This window comes from Aulonocara stuartgranti, assembly GCF_965226115.1.
Source record: "Aulonocara stuartgranti genome assembly, chromosome: 20".
Lineage (NCBI taxonomy): Eukaryota > Metazoa > Chordata > Actinopteri > Cichliformes > Cichlidae > Aulonocara > Aulonocara stuartgranti.
Window position 1 is genome coordinate 12,749,548 of NC_138956.1, and position 12,016 is coordinate 12,761,563.

Sequence of the window (12,016 nt, forward strand, 5' to 3'; positions counted from 1 at the left end):
TATATGTGCTTACAGCTCTGTCTCTTTTTTGGTTTGAGCCACTGTATATTATTTTATTTATTTATTTATTTATTTTTAGTCATGTGTAGACATTTGTGTCTGTGTGTGCCTCATGGACGGAAACCCCCCACCCCCAAGCTGTTCCCAAGCTGTTCCCTCCCTGGATCTTGTTTTTAGCACTGGGTGAGGCAATCTTTCCCATTGACTCAGCTGTGCGATGCAGATAATCCCAACAGCAAAAAGCATGGAAGTGTGTGTGTGTGTGTGTGTGTGTGTGTGTGTTGGTAATGAAAGACCTACACAGATGCCATAAATGCTTCAGGAATGCTGTTTCTACTTGTTGTGTTTACATAAACCCAACTTTCTTGATTCCTGTGTCAGTTTCTTATTATTCCTTCACTTTGGGTCTTGGTGTACTGCATTGGGCATCAGCTTAGGTAGTTGCTGAAGAGCCTTTCATGCTTTCACTGCTGTAGTTTCAAATCCTGTTGTAATTTGTCCCAAGGTTCCTGAAAGCTATTTCAAGCACAGATCTAGAAGGCCCAAATAATTTTGTGCTTTTCCGTTTTTATTGTAAAGCAATTTATATAAAGCCTGCTTCATAGCGACTCCCATGTGCTCCTTGAAATCCTAAATGTTTGTTTTTTCAGCACTTCCCACAGAGCATCAACTGTTCCTCATTGAGGATTGGGCAAACTGTCTCTCTCTCTTCACTTTATCCTTGCCTTTTCCCAGATTCCTCAGTGGCAGTGGCAGTGTCGCGCACATCCTTGCTGTTTCCCATGGATCTCAGGGTGGGAGAGCGGGGGATGCGCCCTGGTTCGGACACGGTGCTCCTCACCCCGCTGCACCCGCCTTTACACCTTTCACCATTCTCCCCACAACCTCGCAGCTCCTTCTCCCAACAACAGCTTCACCAGCAAATCCGGGTAAGGGGGAAAAAACTGAGTAAAACCATAAAAGACTTCTTGGGAAAACTTGTGTACAATATATTTATTACACTGCAGTCTTACCTGACTTTTTGCTTTATAAATGTTGCTAATCTGTGTATGTGTTTGGTGGGGTAGTTTAATATGGAACAAAGGAGGCGAGAGCACGAACATCACGAGAAACAACAAGAGTTGCAGCAGCTAAAGCACAAAGACAAGAGTCAACAGAGTGAGTCCACACACACACACACACACACACACCCACACACAAAATTGGAAATTAAACTCTAACTTTGCTACTCTACAGGTCTCTACAAGACTCCAGCTAATATTTATTTATTTTTTTCACTTTTCATAAAACCATTTCCACAAATTTAAGAATAATTATGGCCCAGAGTACTAATCATGGCCAGAGAGGAAAGTCCCTGCAAGAGATCATCTTCATCTTTGCTACACAGTGTTTCTTCAATTGCAAAGCTGCTTTCTTTGAAGTGAGATCTAAATATAACCTGAAAAAGTGGAGATAAATATAGTTTTGCATCCAGGCACATAAAGTCCCTGGGTCAATATTGACTTGATCACTCCTAGCACCAGCTGCCACCTCGGTGTGCACACTTACACACAAGAATGGAAGCAAACATAGTCTCAGGCCTAACCGGTGACTTCACAGTGCATTGCACACAAATGCATCGACACTCGGAAGCATACATGCATGTATAGTATTTGCGTTTTATTTATGTATTTATTTCCTGCACAACTATGCAAATAATGTCTAGCTGTGAACACTGTGCTTTAGGCAGGGCTTGCTCCTCCCTTCATGCTGATACAGCTGGTAAATGTTTCTGTGGATTTGATTGGTTGCTGTGGCTGATTGACAGGCGCGGTGGCAAGTTCCTTAGTGAAACAGAAACTCCAGGAGGTGATTCTTAAGAAGCAGAAAAAGGCTGAGCTGGAAAGAACAAACGCTAACTCTCTGACTGCACCTCCTGTCCAATACAGGTAACGCAGCATGTGTGAACAAGCAGAACACAAAACACTAAGTGTACAACACAGTCACATCATAATAATAGTGTTATTCTTTAAATGCACTTTATATCGTGAATTTGAAGTAAAGCTGTACCAGGTGTTTACATGAATGGCTTGATGTGTAATTGTTGTTATGTTGTGTTTTTTGCAGAAAGCTGGGCCCTGACCCTAGCATACCCACTCTTGTTTCCTCTTCAACGCAGCCCCCTCATGAGGGTCCAGAGGGCACGCCGCTGCGCAGAGCAGGTGAAACATTTGACGCAAAATCCTATTAAGGAGAAATCTGACGAATACATATCATGGCGGAAGCTATGAATTGACACTATAGGGAAGTGAAAGTGAGTTATGACGTGAAAGACCCGAAGACAGCCTGGTCATTTATCATTTATCATTCAAATAGCAAAGTGAAATATTTACTTCAGTTAGTTCTTTCAGAAGGGAAGAAATATTGCACTGCTCCTGACTTCATGCCAAAACCGGAGGAATCAAAATCTGTTTAAAAAAATAAAATAAAATATATATATATATATATATATATATATATATATGTTTATTTTGAAAGGTTGTCTCCAACCTTTCTATCAAAAACTACTGAATAATCTTTACTCAGTCCAGAGAGTAAGAGTTCCTGTGGATTAAGTATTTGGTAACACTAACATTTTCCTGTTATGACACATTGTGAACATTTGGGATTTCATTACATGGAAATTGATTCATTTTCAGCTTTTGCAGTCAGCAAACAGCATGAAGTAATATTCCTTTGTTCATCTCTTATTCACTAGCGTCGGAGCCTAATCTGAAGGTGAAAAACAAGCTGAAGAAACACCTGAATACCCGCAAGAGTCCGCTCACCCGCAAAGACAGTGCCCCACCCACTGTCAAGCACAGAGTTCCTGATACACTGGGTAACCTTACAGACACACAAATGCAGCAATACATAAGAGCGCTGCATTATTGTAGCCGTAAGCTGTTCTCAATTATTACCGATGCGAGCAACGTTTTTCATTTGTTCATTTTTGTTTTTTTGCCTTGTTTGTTTGTTTTGTACATGATTGTTTGATTGATCTGCTGTGATGTGATTGAAACACAATCGAGCTTCATAGTCAAATATCAAACTCACCTTCTGTCTGTCTGTCTGCAGACTCGTCCCCGAGCAGCAGCAGCACTCCAGTCTCTGGCTGTAGCTCTCCTAACGACAGTCTGCCTAATGAGAATGGACTGCTGCCATCTGCAGGCGGCCTCTCACATGAGGTTTGACAAGAAACACACACACACAGTGCTGTTGAGTCCTCTCAGTTTTACTGTATTAACTCTATCTAAGTTGACGTAATGATATTAAGTTATTTTCACACTTGTTTTAGTAAAATAGTAAAACAGGCATTTTGAGCAGGGTTAAAAAGTTGTTTTCCATGCATTGGCTGCTGCTGAGATGCTGGGTAATGATATGTTTAAATCCATAAGAGTATGGGAACACTGTTTGTCAGCTGTTTATACATAATTCATTTAATCATCAAAGTCAAAACAAAGCAACCTCTGTCACACCTGCTGCGAATGTCTGACTCATGATTTCCCAGTGTAGAGGCAGCTAGAGACAAAACATTAGCTTAGGTTTCATTAGACCATGCTGGTGTAGAGTAGCTCAAAACAGACTGAAATTATTCTAAATAATAACATTTTCAGTTATTATTAACAGTAGAAAATGTTAGACAGTATACCAGCTTTGGTTTAAAATGTGAAAATCAGTTTGTTTGTTTTTTTCACATATGGTGTAGATTAGGAAAGTTTATTTTCATCAGCACAGTTTCAGTTGGATTTCAATTTTACATCATGTTTATGTTTGGTATTCTCAGGCCCAGAAACTGCTGCTCAGAGATGGTACTCTAGCTAACTTCACCATCCAGAGTCCCTCCACCCTGCCCACCATCACACTGGGACTACCGGCTAACTCGAGGGTAAAAACTGAACTCATTTCTTACCTCTGCCAAGAAGGTTATGTTTCTGGTAGCGTTTATGTGTGTGTGTGCGTGTCATTTTGTCATTCTGTCTGTAAACGCGACATCTCGAAAGGTTTTGGATGAATTCTGACTGAACTTTTTAGGGGTGTAGAGCAGTTTCATGTTAAACATCTGTTCAAGGTCAACTTGATTATTTGTTAATCAAAAAGTGACAAAAAGCCTTATAACATAGAAACTGTGATTGAAGTTTTAAATATCGTGACACATTTGACCTCTGACCTCACAATAGATTGATGTGAAGGTGAAAAGTCATAATGCGATATAGAGCTATTTAAAACTATGTTTCTTAATTTCCTTGTGTGGGTGGGTTAGGGTTGGCTGTAGCTCAGGCGATGGAACTAATCTACTACTGGTAAGGTTCATGCTTTGATCCCTGGCTGCTCCAGACTGCTTGCCAAAGTATCCTTGGGCAAAATACTGAACCACATGTTGCTCTCTGATGCATCCATCAGAGTGTCGATGTGTGTGACTGTTAGCTAGAAAGCATAGAAAAAAAGTGGTTTTATGATTGGATGTGAAGGGGTGACTAAGTCATGTTGTAGGTAGGAGTAGAAAAGCACTACATGAGAACCACTCCAGTTACCAGTTTGTATTGACAACATACAGGCATACAGGGAATGTTATATAAGGATTCTAAATATCATATTAATTATTATGACTTTGTTATGTACATTAAGGTAAAAAAAATTAATGTACACTGTTTCTGAATAAGGTTTTTTTTCCTTTGCTATTTATTGCTAAACATAAAAAAAAAAACTTAACAGTAAAATGAATGCTATATATTTACTATATCCCAATATATTATAAACCGTATATTAAAAAGGATTTCAGCAAGGCAAATAACAAAAGCCTGTACTTTGTATTTGTTCTTATGGCACTCCAAACTTCTGAATGTAAAGAGAACAAAGAAAACAAAACAGATATATACAAAATACTTCACTGTGTCCTTGAAAGTAAAGGCTGCGCAGAGAGTGAGCTGATTTGGCGGAGGTTTGCACTATTAAATTTGTGTTATAATAAATTATCTAGACTCAAATCTGAGTGTTGAGATGACTGTGCAGTGCAGTCTGTAGTGTTACAATTAACCTAAGTCACATCACAGTGACTTCAAAATCTCTCTGAAGTGAATGAAATAATCTCTGTTTCACATATCCTGTTTTACAAAGGAAGTAAGTCAATTAAAGGAAGCTTGATTCTCAGGAGTTGCTGTTTCACTATGACCTGAAACTCTGGCTTTCTGACATTACAGCGTGATGAAATTAAAAGACACTTTAGGCGGTTATGTCACTTCCGCTTTACATCAGTGTCGTCAGAACTGATCAACACAGAAATGTTTGTCACAATGAAATGTGTGTTGTTATTTGTTGTCCTGTGAATTCATCCGTGTTGAACGTAAACTAGTGTGTTTGCTGTGACTACAAAGTTTTTTTCAACTGTGTGTGCAGACTGAAGGAGAGCTGTCCTCGCTGAAGGTCAGCCGAGTACCCGTGGTCACTGCCGGCGGCTCTTCAGTGTTCCTCCCCCTCAGCAGAGAAGATCAGGCAGGGCAGATGAACCCACACCTACCTGTCATCATCCTGGAGCCATCTGGACTGGTCCGCACTCCGCTACTCACCGGTGAGACTCTGCACTCATCCACAGGGTTGAGGCAAAAGCTCTGCAGTTCACAGTTGAAAAGTTTTCATTTTAATGTTATGTGTGATTTATTTGCTAAACTACATCAGCATTAAAACAGAAGCACAACGCTGCAAAATATGCACATCCATGGTATTGACAGTTGTGTAACCCTGTTATTAGTTTTAGTGAATGAAATGTTACAGCACCACCTGGTGGTTACATTGGGAATGCACTTTTGTTGACTTTCAGACTATTTTTAATCTCTCACCTTTTTTGTGTGCTTCATTTGAGTAACTTTTCTTTCTTTTCATTTTGTTTGAACGTATGTCTTTGCTTTCACGCAAGTGAATTTCCTCTTTATCACCCTGTCTCTTGGCAGTTCAAGGCCTAGACTCCGTTCCGCTTCAGTTTGCGCAGCCGTTGGACCACCTGTCTGCTGGAGGTGCTCAATCACACAAGCCCCTGAGCAGAGCACGCTCAGAACCCCTTCCTCAGAGTCCCCACGCGCTTCACACACATCTCCTACAACAACAGCACAACACACAACTACTGGAGAGGCTCAAACAGCAGACACACCTGGGCAAGGTAGGAATACATGTGCACCTTTCATTGCTGTTTGAGATCATACATGATCTCCTCTTTGCCACATTTGCATCAAGACTGATAAAACTGGCTGCCTGTAACCTTTTAAACATGATTAAAGGTACACCCAGGTTTGTCATTAAGGGGGGTGTGGGGGAGGCTGAGCCTTTCTTGAGATTGTTTTATTAAGCCTCTTGTCACAGCTCATTGCCCTTCACTCGTTAAATTCACTTTACCTGCGACATCAGCCATTCTGAGCCGTTCTTTTTTTTTCTTCTCTCTTTTTAATGGATTAAAGTGAACTGAACACAGATTCACAAACATTTTTTACTTTTAAATCCATCTTTAACGTGTGTATGTCCATGTACAGCTGATGTCCAAGTCCAGTGAGAAGCCCAGATTGCATCAGATACCTTCTGAGGATATGGACTCAGAGGACGGTGGCGGGACGTCACCCACGGAGCCAGCCTATCACAGCAGAGGGCGGTCAGAGTCGCTGAGGGAAGTGGAGCCATCAGCATCCAAGACACAAGAGGAGCAGATGAACCTGCAGCATGCCCTCATACTTAATCAGGTTTGGAAACACAGACTACCTTCAAACACACACACACTCTTGTACAAACACAAACAGGTAGTTGGGTAAAACACAACTGTGGAAATTTTTTCTTCATCATCCAGTCCTGTAGATGGCAGCCTAACACTGGCATCTGCATATTTCATATTAGTAGCAACTGAACATTTTTCTTTGTGTAATTTAACTTTTTCTCCTTTTTATTCTTTTATTATTGATAACTATAGACTGTATATCTGATTTATCTATGTTCCCTATCAATTTCTCCCACTAGTCGTTGCTATGGGAACAGCAGAAGCAGCTGCAGCAGCTCCACCGACAAATGGAGACCCTGGCAGTACCTGTGTTGCGTGGAGGCGGCGGGGCCGTTGGTGGCTTGGGCGTCCATCGCCCCGTGTTCCGTACGCAGTCTTCCCCAGCCTCCACCTCTCTCACTCTGCCAGAGAAAACCCTCAGTCTGCCTGCACAAGACACCAGCAGCAAGCCACGCTTCACCACTGGTGAGTCACAGTGTTCTAATGCATATAGCACCTTCTGTGTACAAATTTTTATTATTTTTAGGCTGGGGCTGTATAACATGTCAGATCTATCAAACAGTTGACAGGGTTTTTCCAGATGGTTTCACAAATTATGTGCTGTAATAGCTGGTCTACTCACGAGAGTTAGTTGTGTTTTATTAAATGTAAATCTTTATATTGATATGTTGACAAAAATCATAAGTGAGGAGCATGCTCAGTTAATAGTGGTTAATCTGCAACAGTGGGTGTGTGATTACTGGTGGCAGTTCTTATCAAAATGGCCATCTCGACTAACATGTTGTTATTAATCCTTTTTTTGTACACAGGCCTCGTCTATGACTCTCAAATGCTGAAACACCAGTGTACCTGTGGAGATAACAGCAGTCACCCAGAGCATGCTGGGAGGATACAGAGCATCTGGTCCCGACTACAGGAGAGAGGCCTGAAGGGACAGTGCGAGGTATGACACAGGACGGACGGACGGACACACACACACACACACACACACACACACACACACACACACACACACACACACACACACACACACACAGGATATGGTTAGTCAGGTATCATTATTGTTATTAATAAGATATTGATTTCGAATGTATCATCATTTTATGCATGTTATGCTCGTCTTGCAGAGTATCCGCGGCCGTAAAGCCACTCTGGAGGAGCTGCAGTCCGTCCACACGGAGCGTCACGTGTTGCTATATGGCACCAACCCGCTCAACAGGCTCAAACTGGATAACCGCAAACTGGCTGGTACGCTTCACCTCATATTGATTGTGTTTAGAATCATCAAAGAGTAATTTCAAGGGTTTTAGAGTCCTTTGAATTCAATCCCTGCCAAATGAGTTCATGCAGTGCTGATTATGCCTATCAGAACCAGTCAGATCTCTCTGTATTTGGCAGCGTACTTGGGTTTTAAATCGAGTGATGACAAAATGGATTAATTTTATTCAAACCAGTAAAGGCTGGTTTGACAGAGCTGAAGAGAGATGATCAACAATAGCAGTGAAGACAGAGTTTGTTAGGAGCTGCTTGGAGGCATCAGCAGTGGAAAAATGGTGGAAAGATTTTAAAGAAATTAAGAATATTAAATGAAGATCAGGCATGTATAAGTCTTTTGAGGGATTAAACTGTTAAAAATCTAATGGCAGGGACAAAAACAGTTTATCATCAAAAACAAGTTTTCAGTTCTGCAGTTATTCTCACTGCCAGATGGGGGAGACAAACACTCTGCACTTCTCTTTAAATATTTATATGAAATAAATGTGTTTTGGAAGCGTGTATTTGTGTATGCTGTCTTATACACAAAAATGACATTTATGGCATTATGATAGCTTAATCACAATATGCCTGATTCCTCATGACATAAAAGGATTATACAAGCTTAAAAAACAAAACAATTACTTCTAATAAATGTATGAATGCACAATAAAAATGTATATTTCTCTTTGATTTTCAGGGATCCTGTCTCAAAGGATGTTTGTGATGTTACCATGCGGCGGTGTAGGGGTAAGAAAAACCAACAATACACACCAAGACTTAATGAATGCCGTAGAAAATGCCACAATCGCTGAAATAATGAAAGTCAACACTGTTTCAAAGAAAAGCAGCAAAGACACGAATATTACAAAACAGACAGAAATAAAGAGAATATATTAGAGTGGAAAAGAGACCTGGCTCAGCCCTGCGCTAACATTTGCCTGACAGTCCAAGTCGAACCATGACAACTCAGACTAATGAGAACAACATGTCCAGGACCCGGGATGAAAGGAATGCCTTAGATTTCATCGTCTGAGCCAAATGCAGTTATGCCAGGTTGCGAACAAACAGAGGAGAGAGAAAAAAGCCAATGGAAAGAAAAATGACTTGTAAATATAGATCTGTGTTAACATGGGAGAGAAAAGTGACATGTTTACTCTCGAGTCACATTAGTGCAGGAGATTCTGTTTTAAAAAATGAGATTATTTCAGCAGCAGCGACATAAAATGTGTAGTTTTTAATGCTTCCTTCAATGCATACTGATCATTTGTATTTTTGGATCGGCAGGTTGATAATGACACCATTTGGAATGAGTCGCACACCTCCACGGCGTCACGTCTGGCAGCAGGAAGTGTCGTGGAGCTGGCGTTCAGAGTGGCCAAAGGAGAACTAAAGGTGAGACTCAAAACTCTGCAGTCATCTAACGCTGTGTGAAAGAGACAGACCACAGATGGACAGGCTAGTTTCAGACATGTAGTTTTGCAAACAAAACTACATGTCGGAAACTAGTAGTTTTCGACATGTAGTCACCTGCGGCAATTGCAGTAAAGCACTTTATTTGGAACCACTGAGCTACTGAATGGACCGAGTTTAAAGTTGGCATTCAACGTTAGCTGTCGGTGGTAACGATCAATAAAGTTGACGTTTCTAAGCAGCTATAATATGATGTAATGTGTAGCTGTCATGATGTCAGTAAGTTGAACAACTGCTTCACCAAAAACTGCACAGCACCTTCTGAGAAACAGTATTTTAAAAACATGTAGTACAGTAAGTGTATTTATGACTTATTTAATGCTCCTCAGGCTCTGAGCTGTGGGCCAAAACAAATTAGAGAAACTAACTTGTTTTCGAGGAGGTTATATCCACCATGGCGGTGCTTTGTTTCTACGAGTAAACTAGTAGACTAGAACTGAGCAGAGAAGCGTTTCTCAGCAGAAGCCACTTCAAAGGTGATGGGTTTCAAAAAAGGGCTTTTCTGTTATATTATGGCCTTAATTGTCTTTCTTTTCCTCGTTGCACTCAAAATTTGGGATGAAAGACTTTTTTTGTTGTAAAAACATGATTGGTTTAATAAAAAAAGATGAAATAGCAGGTTGACCTAAAAGGTTTTTTGTTAAAAACCCAACCAAACGAGCATGAAACAAATGTGTGAAACGAGCAGGTCAAGTACAGTGTTAAAAACAGTAAAGCAGCATCCTGGCGTTCAGCTCCATAAACTGTGCATGCTACATTCAGTGCATATTATGCATGCGCTTTACACACATAATTAGTATTAATATAATAATGTTGTTCTTATGCCTGCACCTGTGCTTATGTTCTAATATACCGCATCAGTGTATTACACTGGTATAGTAGAGCTAGCTAACAAAGCTAGATGTTACACTTAAATAGTACAAACTGCCAAAATTATAACATTTGTTGGGATTAAAAATGATCTATTAAGAGATCAGAAAGCTACTTCACTCCTATAAATGCAAAGAGCACTGATGTAAACCATCCTTCCTTACGTGACCTCTATCAGTTAGCTTGAGCCTAGCAGGGTTTTTGACAGTAGCATTGTACCTTTTTGGGCACGCGTGAGTCTTTAGTCTTGTGTGCCAAAGATCGTAGGTTCTGAACAGCTCTGTTAAAGTTTACCATGTCACAATGCTAATTAGTGGCATCTATCTCTTCTTTGCAGAATGGCTTTGCTGTTGTCAGACCACCAGGGCATCATGCAGACCCCTCCAATCCCATGTAAGTGTGTGTTTGTGTGTGAGTCATAGTTGGTTTTCCTGTTCTTACTGCGCTGTCAGCACGTCCTCTGTGGATGATTGTGAAAGAGGAAAAAAAACTGACAGAATATAATATTTTTGTGGTGGGGGTTTGTTTACACGATGTTCTTTTCTTTTTTTAATTTAATTTTTTAAGCAATATTTGTGCATCAATAACTTTTGCAGGACTCTTTACCCTGTTAAAGAGTAAATATAGTTTGTCTGATTGTATGCTAGGGACAATTTTCATGGTTCAGAATGATTTGGAGACCAGTCGGATACCTTCTTTTAAACATTTGTATTAGTACTGAACACCTTGCATGTCTCTGAAACCAAGAATAAGGAAATGGCAAAAGTCAAAATCACACAGGTCTTTTCATTAACCAATTACCTTTACTTTTTTGTCAGTTAAAGATTAAAGTCTTTATATTCTTTGTCTTTAAACATTGGCTCTGTCTCTGTCTTTCAGGGGTTTCTGTTACTTCAATTCTGTAGCTATAGCTGCTAAACAGCTCCAACACAAGCTCAGCGTCAGCAAGATCCTCATTGTCGACTGGGTAAGACTTCCTGTTAACTGTGGCCTCATTTTACTGTGTGATACCCATCCCCTTAGAACATGACTGTGGCAACTATTGTGCTAAAGTAATCTCTCCTCATCGCCGTGGCTAGGACGTTCACCATGGTAATGGCACGGAGGAAGTATTTTACAACGACCCCAGTGTTCTCTACATCTCACTTCATCGTTATGACGACGGAAACTTCTTCCCCGGCAGTGGGTCTCCCGCTGAGGTAGGTGACATCCAGGACTGTTTGCTTCCCTTTTGAGAGAGTAATGCTATCAGAGAAGAATGACATCAATTGTCTTTGTTATTTGGCGTTTAGGTTGGATCTGGAGCTGGTGAGGGCTTTAATGTGAATGTGGCGTGGACAGGAGGACTGGACCCACCCATGGGAGATGCTGAATACCTCGCTGCATTCAGGTAGAGCCAACTCTGGCTGCGTTTACAGCACAGTGCAGCTAAATGGGTGACAAATTAAAATATAGTGATGGAAACCTCCCTGAAATATTTCTCTTAAATGTTCAGTTGGGTTGAATGAAGGTTGCCTTGTTGAATAAGATACATGATTCACATCATTACTTTCCATTGGCCTCTTGCGCCATCCATGGAAATATCTGCATTCGCCATGCTTTATTACACAGAGTTCTTTATTCGTTAGCTTTTTCATGGAGACT

At 40.7% G+C, this 12,016-nt stretch overlaps 1 protein-coding gene across 3 annotated transcripts in view; it reads left to right on the forward strand.

The window, feature by feature from the left end:
• hdac7a (histone deacetylase 7a) overlaps positions 1–12,016 on the forward strand; it is a 75,858-nt gene that overhangs the window by 55,539 nt on the left and 8,303 nt on the right. For all 3 annotated transcript variants that reach the window (XM_082518856.1, XM_082518854.1, XM_082518855.1), the window contains exons 3-21: positions 736–929; positions 1,068–1,158; positions 1,808–1,928; positions 2,107–2,201; positions 2,738–2,860; positions 3,097–3,206; positions 3,806–3,907; positions 5,416–5,587; positions 5,967–6,172; positions 6,540–6,743; positions 7,015–7,240; positions 7,585–7,718; positions 7,903–8,023; positions 8,730–8,779; positions 9,317–9,424; positions 10,710–10,765; positions 11,252–11,339; positions 11,452–11,571; positions 11,665–11,762. In XM_082518856.1, coding sequence (XP_082374982.1) covers positions 783–929; positions 1,068–1,158; positions 1,808–1,928; positions 2,107–2,201; positions 2,738–2,860; positions 3,097–3,206; positions 3,806–3,907; positions 5,416–5,587; positions 5,967–6,172; positions 6,540–6,743; positions 7,015–7,240; positions 7,585–7,718; positions 7,903–8,023; positions 8,730–8,779; positions 9,317–9,424; positions 10,710–10,765; positions 11,252–11,339; positions 11,452–11,571; positions 11,665–11,762 — 2,372 coding nt within the window. In that variant the 5' untranslated portion in view covers positions 736–782. The remainder of the gene's footprint in view (positions 1–735; positions 930–1,067; positions 1,159–1,807; positions 1,929–2,106; positions 2,202–2,737; positions 2,861–3,096; positions 3,207–3,805; positions 3,908–5,415; positions 5,588–5,966; positions 6,173–6,539; positions 6,744–7,014; positions 7,241–7,584; positions 7,719–7,902; positions 8,024–8,729; positions 8,780–9,316; positions 9,425–10,709; positions 10,766–11,251; positions 11,340–11,451; positions 11,572–11,664; positions 11,763–12,016) is intronic.